Source organism: Chelonoidis abingdonii, chromosome 2, assembly GCF_003597395.2.
Source record: "Chelonoidis abingdonii isolate Lonesome George chromosome 2, CheloAbing_2.0, whole genome shotgun sequence".
NCBI lineage: Eukaryota > Metazoa > Chordata > Testudines > Testudinidae > Chelonoidis > Chelonoidis abingdonii.
Window position 1 is genome coordinate 99,250,817 of NC_133770.1, and position 18,832 is coordinate 99,269,648.

An 18,832-nucleotide genomic window follows, 5' to 3' on the forward strand; every position below is an offset into this window, starting at 1 on the left:
TGGTCTCACCTGGATCTAGAAATCAGTCAGACCCCAACTTGCGTCCACCTGGGACTTGGCCAATTTCCCAAGAGGTAACAGTTCTATGTGTAAACAGAGAATTCCTGTGTCACAGGAGATGATCGTTATGGCCAAATGAGAGCCCCACGGTACTTGGCAATTGAAGAGTAGGACTGGCTTCAAGTGAGGCAGTGACTTTCAAAATGTAAAATCCAATTAAATTAAATGACTGTTTTTCTTGTATTCACCACTGAATTAGGTTTTACATTCCTAAAAGGTTTTAAACATGAGATGATCATTCATTACGCTGCAAAATGTTTAGTATCACAATATTCTGAGTTCGTATATTACTATAAAAAGAAATTGATCACAATTTATAAGCATCTCTGACTGCTAAAATAAACTTTGCAGCTTTGCTCTGGCATATATTTTAAACATAAACACTTCAGCATTTATTAATTTGAGATGTTTATCTATTCATAGTATTCTTCCAATGAAGGATCGCATTCCTTTTTTTATAAGATTCTTGGATACCAAAAATGCAGAGCCAGTGATTGACTAAAAACTCCATTCACCTTCTGAGTAAGCACTGAAAAACCATCAACTTTGGAGGTGAGTGAAAACAGAAGATAGGTTGTGGCGTTCTACAGAGCAGAAGACAGACTTGTTTAAGAATCTAGTCCTTGTGGAGTAGACATTATACTGAAGGAAACTGTAATAGCAGCTATGTTTCTCTGTGGTGCAACAGGTCAGCCCATTTGACTGTGAACCAAAAGGTTGGTGGTTCAAACCCACTGAAATATGGTGGTAACCCTGTGTTACTTCTCCGTGGCAAAGCATAGTTCAGTGGTTTGAGAATTAGCCTGCTAAACTCAGGGTTGTGAGCTCAAATCTTGAGGGGGGCCATTTAAGGGTCCAGGGACTGGTCCTGCTTTGAACAGGAGGTTCCCTTCCAACCCTGATATTCTAGTGAAGCTCTGAGACAGGGATGTGCAGGCAAAAAGCCAAGTGTGTGTTCTAAGTAAAGACTTATTTCAAAGGTAGAGCTCATTTCTGAAATAGCTGATGTCATTTTCAATCATTACTTTCCAAAATGGAATATGCCTTGCTGCAAATTGTTCCATGAATTTGATTTCTGAATTCAAGTTTTTAGCATCAATTATTATGGAACAATTTTCAGATGTATAATTTTATTACTTTAAATCATATTTCTTCAAACATTCCAAAGGAACCGGTCGTCTTTGAAGGCTGTGAACATGACAAGTTTGAATTTCAGAAAATAAACTAGAGCTGCGGGAAACTTGGTGGTTTTGGTTCACAGGCATCAGTAGAAGTTTGGTTTTACTTCGTGGAAGTACACATCCTGAATTTTGTCTTGCTTTCCAAACCCAGAAATCCCTTGATGACACACGGGGGAAGGAATGGGTCTATTAGCCAAAATTTGTCCCACCATTTCTTGAAACTCAGCCTACATTCAGTCAAAAGGTCACACCTCAGTAAATCTTACAGGGTGGGACTGTCAAAAGTATTCAGTGTGGATCTCGCTAGCTCTGCTCCCACTGAAGTCAACGGGAATTCACCAAAACGTTCACACGGAGTGAGGCTCCAGAGCATGTAGGACATTTCAACCCCCTGCATAAGAACCAAGCATCATGTCCCCCACTCTAACAAAAATGGCTCTCCTGCACCATAAAGCGGGAAGAAGGCAGGGTGTTCTCCGTACTCTGAATAAAGCTCTGTGTCCATCTTCTGCATAATACATATGGTTATTATTTGTATTACAGTAGAGTCTAGAGGCTCCAGATTTGATTATTGTGCTCACTGATGTACACACACACACACACACACATACAACTTCTTCATATAGTAAATTGAGAACATTCTCTGTTTCTGACTCGTTGTATGGAATATGTAAGCAGAGGGTCTTTCAGAGGGTCAAATCAGCTATTTTCTCAGAATTTGGTCGCAAATAATGAGGGAAATTATCAACTTCTTTTTCATTCTTTTTAACAAGATGGGGCAGGGTGGAAAGAGGACTTTTAAAATCATCATAATGCAAACATGGGCATACTGATCGTTCAAAAAAAAAAAACATCTTAATATTGGCTCCCTGCTAATTGTTTTGTTTCTCTTTTCTAATCTAAAATTCTGACAAAGAAGAAAGGGGTTTTCTTTAGCATGATGAATGATAGGACATTTAGATGCCTACTTAATGACAATTAATTTACTGTATATCCATGCAAGTTAAGATAGTTTTAATTAGTTTTTACAAAGTAAAAGGGTAACTTCATCCTCTCTTTAGATAAAAGAAGCTAATGCCTGACTAAACACATTCTCATCAAATAGAGAAGGTGAGGCTAAGTGACCTTCTTAGGATTCACTCTTATTTTAATTCTCTATTTACTGTTTAAAATAACCCATTTGCATAATACTGCTTCCATTTTTTTGTCTTTAGTACTGAAATAATCCCTAATGGAAAAGTTGCTGTTATAATGAATCGCAAATGTGTGATCTCAAACTTTAAAACCAAACACAAAACAAATTAAAGTGCATATATCAAATATCTGTACAGCTGTCCCTATTTGAGATTATGTTTAGGACAATTTTTTTATGAATGTACAGAGATCATATGCATCAAAGATCAATATCCTTTCCTTTAAGCATAGGTGCTGGAACTAGGGATGCTGGGGGTGCGGCAGCATCTCCTGGCTTGAAGTGGTTTCCATCATACACAGGATTTACAGTTTTGTTCAATGGCTTTCAGCACCTCTACTATACAAATTGTTCCAGCACCCCCCTTTAAGTAAAAAGAGGTAATTATTTGTGATGCTGAAGCTGTAATTCTATGCATATTATAGCAAGCTCAATTCTCCAGCCTTTACTCCACAAGTAAGTCTTTTGATGTCTCTGGTGTTATTTGTATGATACAGAATTTTCTCTCTTTAGGTTTTCCTAGAATGCCCATTGTGGTGTTAGGTAAGTGCTGAACAGGCAAATTACAGTAGGTCAGCATGCCAGTTTGGACTGGGCCCATTATTTATCAAGCACTTTGGGATTCAAGGGATTATACACATTGGACCAGATCCTCAGCTAGTGTAAATAAGGATAGCTCCATTGACTTCAGTGGAGCTACGACAGTTACACGAGTTGACGATGTGTCCAAGTGTAAGTGATTATTATACTTACATGACTTGAACAAAACACATTAATAGCCCTTTATCCCCCCACCCCCAACTCTCTCTTTCCCCTTTCAAAACCCTTTGAAAAACTCCATCTTCTGTGAAGCTTATCAGAAATAATGTCCACATGGCAGATTCTGGTTTTCATAAGCACCTACGACTAGGAAATGAGTATGTTTGGAATCTTTTAACTACTGTAATGCACCATGCACAGTAATTGAATATAGAATATGTAATTGAAACTGAATTGTTAAAAAATGTGCTCACCTTCTTTACGAGTAATAAAATAAAAACGTTTAATTTGCACACTCAATTCCTCCACAATATATCTTGCCTGACTTGCAAAACTTATCACTTATTTAACATATATTTAAATGCATTTCCTTGTAACAGTGACTTTCTTATGTCATCATGCTTTCTACGTGTGAGCCTCATAGTTCTTACATTATATGCAGATTCCTTGGGATCAGCAGCCACAGAACATGGTCAATAATGAGATATAAACCTGAAGAAACCACATGCTAGCAAGGAATTAAAAGAGTCACAGGCTAAACCACTGCTCTAATAGCATGGCTCTGTGCTGCCACATGAGAGGCAACAAGGTTTGATTCCCAGGGCCGCCTGGGTAGGGGGGGAAGTGGGGCAATTTGCGTCAGGCCCCGCAGGGGCCCCACGAGCCCTGGTCCGGCGGTGGTCTGGGTTTTTGGCGGCATTTCGGTGGCAGGGGGTCCTTCAGTGCTGCCGAAGATGTGGAGCAACTGAAGGGTTCCCCGCTGCCAAAATGTTGTCGAAGACACAGATCGCTGACGGGTGAGTACAAGCGCCGCAGCTCCCCCACTTTGCCCCAGGCCGCCTGAATCCTCAGGGTGGCCCTGTTGATTCCTAGCCCCAGTCTCTTACTTCCCAAGTTATGGCGGAGAGGGGGGAATGAAAGGATTCCACAGACAGCGTTAGCAGCTGATGAGTGAAGTGCTTTGCACAACTCAATACTAACAGTAACTCCCTTTGGTTGACTAAAAAACAGCAGTGTGCAGCTTCAGATGGAGTGCTTTCTACTCAACTTTGCTGAGAGAAATAGAGGCCACGATAGAAGGTCTTGAAGATGGTGCAGCAGGTGGAAGGAGGTACATAGCTTAGATATTTGAGGCAGCATCCTTGGGGATTTGGCCATCCACTTTGCCTGAGCCAGAAACAATCTCAAAGCTTAGTCAGTACTAGGATACATAATGTTTAAACATATCTGCTGCTCTCTGAAGATGTTTTAGATAAATTCTGTAAAGGAAGAGTTGTTCACATTGACTGGTTGCTGTTTGTTTTGGGTTTTGTTTTTTGTTTTCTGTTTGTTTGTTTTGAGGGGACAGGGACACTAACTAAGGTTAGGAAAATGGATGCAAATGTTTATTTATGAAAAATGAATACTGGTGTCAACAGCAACAAAAATATCAACATTAAAGATAAACATGACTTAATGTTTGTTAGTGTAAGGTAACCATTTCAAAAGCTTTTAGTAATTTAGGAATCTGAGTCCACTGAAAATTAGTTTTACTCACAGCCCTTTATTTTTAGAAGCAATCACATTTCTCTCCCTAGTCTCTTTCAAAGTTTATCATCAGATTCACATTGCCACCTCTCACTTCAACTACTTTTAGGCCCCGATCCTGCAAAGAGAACCATGCGGGTACAAACTTCTGCATCCGCATAGTGCTCTACTATTCACAGCGGGGCTTCACGTGAGCATAGGAAATTCACCCACGTGGCTCTCTTTTCAGGATCAGGGCCTTATTTATCTCACTATTTCCAGCATGATCACTTACTATCCATGGCGTGAAGGTATTCCATATGAAGGGCACCAGCTCCTGCAGTAGCAGCTGAAGGAATAATGTCTGCATATGGGCTGCGCTGACCTGCCAATAGAGCCATCTGATGGTAATATTCAGCTGGACTGACTCCAGCGTGTGGAGCTAAGGACACAACATAAAAAAGCACCATTAATGACGTAAGACAAACAAGAGGCAAAATTTTATTACTCCACTGCTTCCCTTTGGCTAGTAAACTGGCTTGTTTATTTTTTAAAGCAACGCAACATCTGCAATATGCCTGTGCAGTCAACATACTTCAACCGGTGATACTGCAAAGACATCATTCACAACATGGCAAGACATAAAATATTCATTTTCCAGTGACATTTACCATTCACAGTGACTTCATTTTTTATATTTATTTTTTTAAGTGAATTTAAAAGTGACAGACTGACAGGCCTGGAAACTAATATGTTTTATTTAGTTACATGAAAAGCTAACCACAAGCAGCAAAAGCTTCTCTCCCGCGCTAATGTGTCTCAATCTTAACCTGAAACACCTCCTGCAAAGCAGGCCAAGTTCCATGCTCATTCACATCTCTGAACACCCTGCTGAGAATACCAAAAGGATGTCATCAATGGGGGAATATTTTGTGAAATGCAAAACTGAAGTAGGACAAACTAATCTCTTTCAAGCAAATTAGTTGTCAGACAGGAACAATTTATAGGCATTTTTAGCCAAGGCTAAATTCATGTTAATGAGTAAGCCCCCTACCCTCCATCCTACTCATGAGAGTGGTCCCAATGACCTCAATGGGTTTACTCAGGTGTGTAAGGCTCAGTGCCATAGAGGAGAGAGGCTGTATATGCCATTACTGTGTTCATGAATCATCCAATCCCCTGCAGATAATCTCTTTTACTCATAAAAAAACCCCTCTTTTTCTGCAAAAAACATTCATGATCTGTTTTTCCTCCATACAATTTTCAAGCATCATTAAACTCCATGCCATGTACTGAAGTAACATTGGACTAATATTTCATTTCGGTGGCCCTCTGATGCTGCAATAATTACTAGATGGTTTCGTGGACTGAGCAGAAGATTAGTCATTAGAATAGATAGATTCTATTCTTGTTTCTGCCACAGACTTCCTGAGTGATCTTGGGCAAATCACTCTACCTCTCTGGTCCTTACCTGTTCCATTTGTAAAGTGGAGATAATCATACTTCCCTAACTGTGCTCATAAGAATGTTGTGCAGCACGGTTCATCAATATCCATAAAGTACTTTGAGATCCTCAGATTTAAGTGCTGTATAGCAACAGTGTATTTTCATATTTATACTTGTTATTCAGTGCCTTTCTTCCACTATTTAACTGGCTATGTTCTGAGTGGAAATACAACTTTAAGCACTAATCCTGCAAACACTGAATAATTTTATTCACATAGGACTACTAACACGGGTAAAGTGGCTTGTTTGCATTAGTGTTTGAAGGATCATGGTCTAAATGAAACACCACAAACACAGGATCCAGGTTTATTCTAAAAGGAAAAATGAAATGACAGAGTTGGGGTGGGAGCTCCTGCAGGAATAGGATTGATAGAGTATTTCACTATATTATAAAATAAAAAAAAGTGTTCTCTGTTATATCTTGAGATCTGACATAAATGAAGAACAAACATTATTTTAAATCAAATTTTAGGAAATGTTAAAGGAAAATAAAAGGACTTTAGACAGTGCAGGAAAGGAAACCGCAAGAGAAGTAAGCTCAGAATCATTCTTCTTGTTTTCAAATTGCAAATTGATTTCTAAAATAAATATAACCCACACCTTGCCACTGTCACTTTCTATAAAATGTCAAGAAAAATATTTGACCACAAATTAAAAAAAACCCCTCACTCATTACACTGAGTCATTGATTTTAAAGTTTTACAGTAGTAGACGACCATGATATCTTTCCAGACACACTTAAAACACTTCCTGAGCTTTCTGACATAAGTGTCCGGGTTAACTAACAATAACATGGGCTGCAAGCTTTAAAATGAAATGCTTCAGAACCTATAAAGGCATACAGTGAGCACATAACTATATTTCCAATGTTCCATAAATTGAAAGAATATTTGGTTTCCTTAAGAAATCTTTCCTCAAGACCCCTTTGAAATACAAGAAATTGGCCAATTAACAATGGCTTGGTTGAAGGGTAATTGAGTTCAGTTATGATGTGCAATTTATTTTTTAAAATATGTAAGTATTTTACAAAAGCAAAGCTCGGTGTGGCTACTCACATATGTAAAGTTCCTCATGGGCATATTTGCAGGATTACCCCATTAAGTGGGATTCTAAGACTAGCTCTGCCCTGTGACTGGACTTTTAGAATTTGAGCTGTTCAGGGCAAAGACTGCTGTCCTGATTCTCCTTCCATTTACACCAGCTTTTACACCTGGGTAGCCTCAGTGGAGTTACTCCTGCTTTACACCTGTAAGAGAATCATACCTCCTGCATAGAGGGCACTACTGCAATACACAACAATTGGCTCAGTTCTCGGCCCCACCTCTGCTTCCTTTGTGTTGCTGTGGGAAATCCATGGGTGGACCAAAAACAGCAGAGCTGGCTGCACACCACTTGTTTTCCTGGGTGAGGCAATGCCATGGTATGCTAAGCACTCAGCCAGATCTTCAGCTGCTGTAGCCATTGTCTACAAGTTGCATAACTCAGAGCAGCTTTAAAGCTACTCTCCATTATGCAATGGGCTGTTTGACCCCTGGCCATCCCAGGAATCAATGCAATTGTGGACTGAACTCCCTCAAAATTATTTAATTGACCTAAAGCAATTTAACTGGCAAACATCTCATCATGACTTTTAGGAAAAAACAGCATAATTTTACATGTCTTCAAATGCAAACTGCGTGCAACAGAATTTATAATCAAGTCACTTATACCTTTAGCATCGTGTGTGTACACAGGTACACACTTAACCTATTATTTATTATTTGCATTCCAGTACAGTCCAAAATGTGGTAGGAACTGTCAACAAACAAGGGAGCTTAGGGTCTGATCTGGGTAGATCTGCCTGAATAAGAGCTTTAGAGTTCCATACTTGACTGGCTAACCTAGCTAACTATGAATTCTATGCAACATATTTTACAACGTTTAATTAAATAGTTTTTTTTTATTAGGATACCTATGAAACTTCACGCTGGACAACAGAGATGGCAGTATGCTGATTTTTTAATTTCCATGTGCAACTGAGATGGAATTAAAATATAAATGAAATTATGTAGGAATCTCATTTGATAGTGGTTATTAAATTGTTCTTTATATCAATATTTTTTAAAAGCCCGTATATGCATAAATTTACTTCATAAATTATTTTACCACTTTAACTCTTTAACTTTATAAATATATGCCATCAAAGTGTAATTACAATGCAACTAAAATGCAATGATAATAAAAGCTATAAATCCTTACACAATTCCTTGTAATTTTTCTTTGTCCACTTATATTTCCCAAGGATTTCGCTGTGTGAAAGCTTCCACTTTCATAATTAGTGCTATTTAAGAATTCAGGACTTTTTTTGGCTCATGGCAGTATGCCTATAAATCAAATTATACTGCATAGTTTACATGCTGTATGTACCACGATACTCATGCATGTATGCACTCTTATATGGTGACTATCGTGCTATGTAAGCACCTATACACTGAAAATCAAATATATAAATACATACAGAGTATGCAGTAGAATGTTTTAGAATCTATCTTTATTAGCCAATCTCTGGCCTTAAGAGGTGACTCTGCTCAAATACATAAACTAAGTACTAACTTTATTTATTAGGAAAGTTTATTAAATTTTCTTTTATTTGTTTTGTGCCTACAATATGTTCAATTCTATACACAGTTTGCAAAAATAAATACAATCACTGCCATAAGAGATTACAATTGGTTCTGTTTTAACCTGTCTAATTAGTAGTTTCTTGAGAGATCCCTTAAGACAGATTTTACTGCCAATACAGTGAACACAGGGGCGGCTCCAGGTCCCAGCACGCCAAGCGCCTGCTTGTGGTGCCATGCCGTGGGGGGCGCTCTGCCGGTCGCCAGGAGGGCGGCAGGTGGCTCCGGTGGACTTCCCGCATGCACGCCTGTGGAGGGTTCGCTGGTCCCGTGGCTCCGGTGGACCTCCCGCAGGACCTCCCGCAGGTCCACCAGAGCCGCCTGCCGCCCTTCCGGCAACCGGCAGAGCATCCCCCACGAAATGGCGAAATGTCCAGAGCCACCCCTGAGTGAACATATATCTACATCTCTGCATATATAAGTGTCTCTGCCAATATACATGAACATATATTAATGTAAAAATATTTGTGGGGGAATGGCATGTCAGAGATTGAGAAAGGGAGAGATGTTTCAAAAAGCTATTAAAAAGTTATATCATATATATTCTACAATAAACATATAGAACTTCTTTGTGGCAAGACAAGGATTTCCGAATAATCACCAAAGTGTACTTTTAAAATGATTTTGTCAGTCATCATATCACACTGTTTGTTAAAATAAAATGTGTAGAATTAACAACGATTTACACGACAACCAGGCTACCTACATCACCAGTGGAAATCTCTACATGCATACATACACTTTGATTGACATTAGGTCATTACAATTTATTCTCATAGGAAGAATATGCACTCATCACTAATGGGTTAGAGTAAAGGTATAGGCTCTTACAAGTGAGAATTAATCAGTCATCCATTTGAACGGAGTACAGTACACAGTTTTCAAATTCTGCTAAAGGCAGTATGTCTGTTTCATAAATTTGTGTGAGCACTGGGATGAGCTTTTCCTTAATTAAAATAGTAGTTTAATTATCTTCACTAAATACTAACTTGCTAATTTGGCCCATTTATAATTCCACTCAGCACAATATAGCAATTTTCAAACATCAAACTACTAATGTACTGTTAAAAACCACAATTCTCAGAATCCAGCCCATGTGTGATTCTGTTCATTGCTCACTAAGGGAAAATTCAAATTTAAATCAATGGGAGTTTTGACTAAGGACTGAGTAGAGATTGCAGATCTTGGTCCTTTATAATTTAGTTTACATCCGAATAAACAGGGAGGTAATATCTACATAGTACTCAGACCTCAGGGAACACCATTTTCCTTGTACGCTGCCTAAATGTGAGTTACTTAAATATGCTGCACCTAATTCTGATCACCAATCATACATCTCATATGAGTGAAATTTCATTCATCTTATCCTCAGCTAGTGTAAATTGGTATAGCTCAATTTAAGTTAAATAGAGATATAATGACCCTCATTAGCAAGTGAGTGTGTTGTTAAGATAATAAAACTGCTATTTTAATAACAGAAAAGACCTTTCCAACACAATATATATCTTGAACTCGCTGGAGATATGCTGATTTATACAAGCTGATTTGATTTCAGTGCAGGCATTCCTGATTTACACTGGCTTAAGGTAGGTCAGAAACATACCCATTGTCTGTCCCACAAAAAAGAAGATATTACAAGCCATAAACATTGTTACATTTTTAATTTTGAATGAGAATTTCTTTTTTTGTTGCTGGAGTTTCAACGTTTGTGAAATGTACAAATGACCAGCAATAGGCTGGTAAAGTATTGAAACATTTATGACATAATGAATATGGCTGACAAATCTGCTGGAGCTGCTTTGAACAAGGAAAAAAAGAGAAATGTTGACAAGATTAATATAACTTAAGTTGCCACAACGACAGCAAAGAGGAAGCCAGTCTTAAACCCACCGTCAGTAGGGCTGAGTCCACGGGCTGCCGAGATCATGGACAGAGACGGGCTACTGTGCAGTGATCGGATGTAGTCCATGTAAGGGTTAATGTAAGGGTGAGGAGGGCTGAAGGGAGATTCTGATGTTGCAGCCGGATTTCTGTGTGGGGAAATTCTAATGAACGGAAGGTCTGAATATGCTGGGCTACTAGATAAGGCAGAAGGCCTGGAATAAAGAGAGAGAGAGAAAAAAGAAAGATTATCTATATAGTCAAGATCACAAACGTGGATAGAAAAAATAACTGTAAGGTAATATTCATTCTATAAAGAACAACTGAGTTGAACATGCAATAACTTTCACTAATTTCCACTGCCTGGAGAGAAAAGAATAGGGAACAAGTTCTTCTCTGTACCAATTGTTAGTAATATTTCTCTGACTCATTTTTAATGTAAACTGGTTTTCAGTTTACACATTACATCACTCCATAATTTTTTTCCTTTGGATTTCAGAAGAAAACCAATCTAACTAGCATTAAATATGTACACATATCAATTTCTGCTATAATACAGAATGCATGCTGAGACGCCTAATAATTTACAACTTCTAAAAAGTCTACTGGAAGAAGTTTAATAAGATCTACCTGAACCCATTTCCTTGATTTTCCAATTTATCCTTATTGTAAAGTGCACATTTCTATTTATAAACAAATTCAGATGATTCACAGTTTGTAAACCATTATGAGGTTTGGGCTTTTCTACAACTATTTTTGACAATGCTCATTTACATGTGTGATGCCAAAAACCAGACAGCAACAGAACAAAGGTTCTCCATATGTTTGTTTTTAGCATGGCGCCACAAACTGACCTGACGCCAACAACAAGAATTCAGTAATTAACCACATCGCTGTTATTAAGGAGGAACAGAATTTTTTTCTTAAGCTACATCCATAAAGCTGTAATTAACTAAGGCTGAAATGCCACTTCACGGTTGAGGAGGACAAATAACCTGTCCTGAAAACACCCCTTGACATCACATCCTGATAGGACCATGCCCATGCTCTGTGTTGAGTACCTCCTCTCACAGCATCCATGCTCCAAGGCACTGGAAAAAAAACCAAAAAACTATTTTCATAAGGAAGGGTTGGAGAGCTCACCCCTGCCAACCAGTTCTATCACGAAAGACAATGATTTAGCCTGTCATGTATTTGCTGTAGTCGAACAGGCTGACCTGAACTAAATGCCTTTTTGTCCCTGTTTTTCCAATTAATTTAGCGTATATACAGAACAGAGACAAGCAGCAGCTGTGAGACCACTTGGGGCAGCTCATTTCTTTGATGCTGCTGATTTACACAGAATAATAAAAAAGAAACCTGTATTTTTGTAACATACACACCACAGTCAGTGGGGGTTGTTGCTGTCACTTATAAGGCAACAAAATGTAATCTGAGGTAAGAGTCAATTCTGCTCAGCTATCAGCTCAGAAACACTAATGTACAAATGCGACAAAGATCAAAGTTATTAGTTCTTAACTGTACATCAGACTCTCTGAAAGAAATACACAAGAGTCATAACATTTGGGGAATAAAGATTTTTCTCCTGTTTCTTTGCATTTCTCCATCTTTTCTTCCTTCCTTCCTTCTTACTTATATGACACTTGTCTGTTTCTTTCACTGAGAAGGTTATTTTCAAGGTAAACCCCTTTTTGCTTTCTACACTTGAAAATGTCCCTTTGTTATAACGTTTATGTTATGCCCCTGCATTTTTGTGTGTTAAAAGCAGACTCTGGCAATCAAATAATTGCATTGGGATCCAAGCAAATTATCCACAAATATCTAACCAATGACCAATAAACCTTTACAGGTGTTTAAAGTGTATTTATAGTTAGAAAAGCAACAATTACTCAAAGCACCTTTTCTCTGTGTGTTTTTGAGTTATCTTTGCTTTACCAATCAAAATAAGATTTTAAAGCTGTTTCCACAGTAAAACTCACAATTTATGGAAAAAGAAACTGGCTTCATGGTTGATCGATAAAAATTGACATGTAAAGTTCATGTCATAGAATCTTTTTAACTGATAATGATGCAAGGAGAAGAAAGAACACATCACATCACAGGGTGAGTTTTCCATCCCACCGGGGGTAGAACATATTGTACCTGGATTTGTTAAATTGAGCAAAGGTAAACAGAAAGTCACTGAGAGCACAAATTTGGAACCTCACAATGTCATTTTGCACTCTTGGTTTTTGGCTATGGTTACAAATCAAGAACTATTAGAAATCCACATTGAATGTCACAAAGTAAAAGCCTTGATGTTATCTGGTGCATATTGAACGGTAAACTGTTCAATGGGTTTTGTCAATAGGCTGAAAGCCTATGTTATTCTCAATCATTTGTTCTCCAACTGGTCAACAGCCAAGTAGGGCAGCAGCAAGAACAGGGTTAAGAGCCAGACAAGCCAGCCCACCTCCCCACTTCCAGATCAAATGGGAGCCATTCAAGGACACTTCATCCAGAAAGCCCTCCCTCATAGGGTCCTGCAACCTTCTGAGAAGGCTATGAAAGGCCTCAGGTCCCTGGAAAACACTCATCTCCAGGAGGCCAGGGGAAGAAGCATGGATATGGCAGCATATGGGGGTGTCGTCAGACTCCATATTAAACTTTTCACCTTTAGACTAATGTTTTCTGATTTCCCACCAACATCTGAGTGTAACATGCTACCACCCTCCTCCAGTCACCTCAGCTACCTTGTTTCACACTCCTCCCCTCACTATTTTTTAGAAAAACAAACAAAAAACAAACAAAAAAAATCAGACAACAACAGATCCAAGGTTACATAGCCAAACAAGAGCACGTACTTGTCCTTCCCTTTCTCACATCCTTATTAATAGCTGCTTTGTCCTAATATTGCGTCTAATTTTATACTGTAAGCATTTTGGGTAGGAACTGTGTTTTATGGGTCAACAAAGCACCTAGCACACTTTGAGCACTGTGTAAATAATGGACAAAGAATAAAGCCGCATGGACTTGGGTGATCATAGCATAATTCAGTGACAATCCAACTACAAAAAATGATGGCAGTCCACTGGACATTGAGATGGCACATGACAGGTCTTCACATACCCTGGCAGATAAAGGATTTATGTAGCTGGTTCTACTTTGGGTACGAGCTTGCTCCGACTGAATACAATTGCAACATTTTATTGATTTCAATAGGAGCAGGATCACTTTCTTCAGCAATAACTGCTCCGAACGTCATGGCTCATTTTGTAAATTTTGTATCATAATCATCCTTGACTTCACATAAGTGAAAATCTCTATGTCCGGTGGGAGAGTAGAGCTCTTTCTATGTTACCTGCTGTATAATAAGAGGCTTGCAGAAGGGGCAGGCATCTGGTTCTCCACCTACACGGAGATCCGACATTTTGAAGGAAATCTGCCCAAACCCAGTGTTACAACCTATCTAATCTACTCATATATTTTCCTGTAGCAATCATCACTATAGTAGCTAAGCCCCTGGCCTAGGAAAGCTCTTAAGTGTGTGCTTAACTTTAAGAACCTCAGTAACCTCATCCCTCTTCATCAAGCAGCTAAACAGGTGCTTAAAGTAACAAAAAGAGGTAAGCACATGCAAGTGTTTTGCTGAATCAGGGCCTCAGTGTTGCTGTATCTACTCCCAGAGGCCCTGGCAACACTACTCCTATTGTACTCTGAATAAATCTTTGGCAACTGAGAGATATGTCCAGCTTTCAGTAAAAGAAACCATGGGGCTGTGTTTTACTGTTTCTATTTTTCATAATGGTATATTCAGCTGATTCTCATTAAATCAATCTGTGAGCCAGATAACACCCATCTCCCCAAGGGAAAATCTATAGGTAGAGGCTACAGAAGAAGACAACATGGGAGAGCAGAGTTTTTCCTCTCCAGGGATGATATCTAGGGAACTGCTGGAGACATAACCACCCTGATAAAACCTCCACAGTGGCTCTGTTCACCCATGGCCCTCCTCCTGCCTTGTCTTCTGAACGCCCTCTTACCTCCATTGCCTCACCAGAGGAGTGCTCAAGGGAACAACTAATTGCCCTTTTCCAGGCAATGTCTTCAAGGCTGAAAGGGGACAAGTTGCACACGCATGGGCGCGCACACACACATACATGCACACCAGTCAAGACCACCCCACCCATATAATGCAAGGCTGCAAATCGCCCACTGTCAGTCTACCAAGTCTCTTCCCTCTCCCTCTGTGCAGATCTCAACTCTGTAAACAACTCTGCACAGGACGCAAAGAGGGTGTCAAACAGGCAGCTGATTCATCTTCTGTGCAGGAGGGGTGCAATCAGCATGTGGGGAGCTTGGGGTTTGAAGCTGGACCCGTACATGTACCTTTCCCATTTGTCGTGAGTTTTTCTGGATGATTTAATAAAGACATCAACCTTTTTAAACAACGTACATAGCGATACTTGTTCAGCACTCGCCATTAAGCTATGAAGCACTGCAGATACCACAGTGTTTAATGTTCACTGTCCTTCAATGTTCACTTTTTATGACCAGTGCTGTACTGTAGGTAAGACATTTGATTTGACAGTTACCTATCGGGGAGATGGAGTGACATTTTGCTTTGCTGTTTACAACTGCAGCCACAGAAATCCTCATCAAACCAATGACCAGTGACATCTTTTACTAACTTACAGTTTAGCTTTTCAAAAACAAAAACTGAGTGCATTCCAAATTCTTTCTGGAAGAGAAGGAAAATTAAAAGCCAGCACATCACAATGGGTACAAGCTATTAAATGATGTGATCAAAGTGTGTTTTTTAACTGAATAGAGAGGGAGCAGCCAGGAAACCCGTAACACAAACACTGAAATATATAGGTAACACTCCTATAGTTAACTACAAACAATAAAATACACCAAAATTATAAATATAAGTTTTGGAATTCTATTTCACTTTCCTTGTAGCACTAAAGAAACATTTCCTTACTTTGTTTATGCAGGTGTTTTTTTCTCTTTACTGGGGAAGCAACTATGGGGCTTTTGTATCTGGCACAACAAGGGTGAACAATTTAAACCTATTCCAAGATGCAGTACCCTATTCACAGGCCACGTCTACACTACGGGATAATATCGAATTAGCTAAAATCGGTTTTATAAAACTGATATTATAAATTCGATTTCATGCGGCCAGACTAGGCACAGTAATCTGCGGCGTTGTGAGCCACTTGCGAGGCTAACGTCGTTTTTCTGAAGCAATGCATTGGCTGGGTAGCTCTTCTTCCGAAGCTATCACATCAGTTCCGCAGTCTCCCCCAGCCCCTTGGAATTCCTGGGTTGCAATCACATTGCGCGGTGGTCTGGGTAAAATGTGTCAGTCATGTTCCTTCCTCCGGGAAAACATCAGCTTGAACAATCCGTCGCAGCTGTTTTTTCCTGGAATGTGCCTGGCCAGACGCCATAGCACAGCAACCATGGAGCCCGTTCAGACCTTTTTTTTTTTTCAGGCAACCCTGGTTATGTGTATTACGATGCCGGTGGAGAGAGAGGCGATAAGTCCAGCGCTACACAGCAGCATTCCTTGCTTTGCATGATAGCAGAGATGGGTCATCACCATACGGTCGTTCTGTACCGTCTATTCTCGAAAACACTAGGTAATGAGATGAACGTTATCTCTCCCCCTCTGGATCGTCCCGCTGCTATCATGATGCCCCTGGCTGAATCGGACCCGGGGCGTCAACGCAAAGCATAAATTGGATTTGACTCACTGGGACTCACGATGTCAAGTCCTCCCTATGGTTCTAAAAATAGAGTCAGTCATGCCTAAGAAATAAGGGCAGCGTATTAGAGGACCAGTGTAATCAGAGCAACAGACTGCCGTGGCGAGTAATCACAGGGTGCCCCTAGGCAACACCCCACCCTGCTCCCTCCTCCCCCAACCTTCTGCACCGTGGCAGTGGTCCCCCCCCCATTTGTGTCATGAAGTCTAATAAAGATGCAGGATACAGAACAGAAGACTTGTAGTGAGATAATGAGGGGGAGGCAGTCCTCCCGGGGCCCTTATGACAGTCCAGGCAGTACAGAACTTTTTCTACAACGGAAAGGGGAAGCTCACCCCCCAGTTGTTTATGAGAAGACGGTTAACCAGCCGTTCCTGTACCATCTACTGAAGTAACTGGGTAAGTCCATCCCCATTTTTACCCAGGCCCCCGGCCAGCCTCACACTAAGCAGCCAGGCATTCAGCGGGCTGATGGCTGACGATGGATATCAGTATATGTACGGTCGTACCACACCCGGGGAGGGTGGATGGAGCGGTACTCCCTTCACTGCTGCGCACGCATCCGCGTCCTCAGCAGCACCAGTACACATAGGGTGACATTGAATAGACAGTCATAGACAAATGATTTCTTTCCCCTTTTTTTCACCGTGGTGGTGGGGGGGGGAGATGAGGAAGCTATTCCATGAATGCCATGCCAGAACAAGCTGTGGTTGTGATAACCTAATACAGACATTGGGACTTCTAGTCCAAGTACTAAGGCATAAATACTTTCAAGAGACTGCGTGGACTGTGGGATAGCTGATCCTCAGTCGATCTCCATACCATGAGCGGCCAATAATTTTGAGTCTCTGCTCCCGTTACGCTTGTGCGACGCTGCATTGCGCTGTGTAGCTGGAGATTTTTTTTCAAACGCTTTGGCATTTCGTGTTTTGTAACGGAGCTCTGATACAACAGATTAGTCTCCCCCAAACGATCAGATCTAGTATCTCCTTTAAGCTGACGAGGTCCATGCTGGAGCTCTTTTTGGATTTGAGACTTTGCATCGCCACCTTCTATAGTGCTGATTCAGACTCCACAACACGGCAAACAGGATGTAATTCAAAGTTCGCAGGGCTTTCCTGTTTACCTGCCCGCTGATCCAGTTCAGATTGCCGTCCAGAGCGGTCAGTGGTTGCAGCTGTGGGATACCCGCCCGAGGCCAATAAGTCGATGCCATCCACGACTAACGTAATCCGATATGTAAATATCGCGAATATTAGACCGCTACATGGGCCTCTCGTCGGGGTGGAGTACAGAAATCGATTTAAAGAGCCCTTTATATCGATATAAAGGGCGTTGTAGTGTGGACGGGTACAGCATTAAATCAATTTAACGCTCTTTAAATCGATTTAAACGCATAGTGTAGACCAGGCCACAGGTGGTTGTATCTGACACAATCTCAGTGGGGCTGCCATGGTTCTTCTATCGACACTAAATAGTGGCTACGCCTGCTATCCAAAGAGTTTCAGTTTTATTGGAAATTGTTACCAAGTTCATTTGCAGCATTTATAGGAAGGTTATCAGTCAGGGGACTGACAGCATTAGAGAGCCTTTATGCATTTAGATCAGCTGTTCCCAAACTCTAGGGCAGGCCTCCCATGGCAGGTGTGGAAATGTGTCAAGGGAGGTGCAAGCTGTGTGCTTTTTGTGGGGTGGGATGAAGAGCTCTGGCGGTCAGTCATGGGTGGCTGGGGCTGGTGCAGAAGGTGATTGGGGCTCGTGCAGACCCAGAAGGTAGGGATAAAGGGGACAACCGGAACCCTGCTACCCAGGCTCAGGCTCTCCTCTCCCTCACCCAATCCCTCACCTGGAGGTAGTGGAGCTTTGGCTGTCAGCCCTGGGGTGGCAGCAACAGTACAGAAGCAAGGGTGTCAATGGGGTGCTAAATCGGCTGTGAAAAGTGATAGACAAATATCATGTTTCACATTGCCTCCCTTACTTCTGTGCTGCTGCTGACACGGTGCTGCCGTCAGAGTTGGGTGTCCGGTCAGCATCTGCTGCTCTCCGCTCTGCCTTCAGAGCTGTGTGCTGGTATATGTACTTGGGGCGGGGGTGGGGGGACATATGTAAATGACTACGGACACTAAGAAGAGAGGCCTGATTAAAAGAGTTTAAGATCCATTACTCTAGCGAACATGCAGAAATATGGCAGAGGTTGATGATGATCGTCACAGCCACCTGAGCAGTGACAGCATACTATGCAACATGAGTTGATTTTCCCCATCCAGTTCTAAGGGACACAAAAATTAGTCCCAGTTGTCATAAACAGATAGCTAAGGGTTAATGTCTCTT

The 18,832-nt window shown here is 40.7% G+C and overlaps 1 protein-coding gene across 2 annotated transcripts in view; it reads right to left on the bottom strand.

Annotated features, from left to right (window-relative positions):
• The window catches only part of GLI3 (GLI family zinc finger 3), a 275,904-nt gene that overhangs the window by 79,505 nt on the left and 177,567 nt on the right, over nt 1-18,832 (bottom strand). For both annotated transcript variants that reach the window (XM_032793449.2, XM_032793448.2), the window contains exons 5-6: nt 10,755-10,960; nt 4,994-5,140 (exon numbers count right to left, since the gene is read on the bottom strand). In XM_032793449.2, the coding sequence (XP_032649340.1) occupies nt 4,994-5,140; nt 10,755-10,960 (353 nt within the window). The remainder of the gene's footprint in view (nt 1-4,993; nt 5,141-10,754; nt 10,961-18,832) is intronic.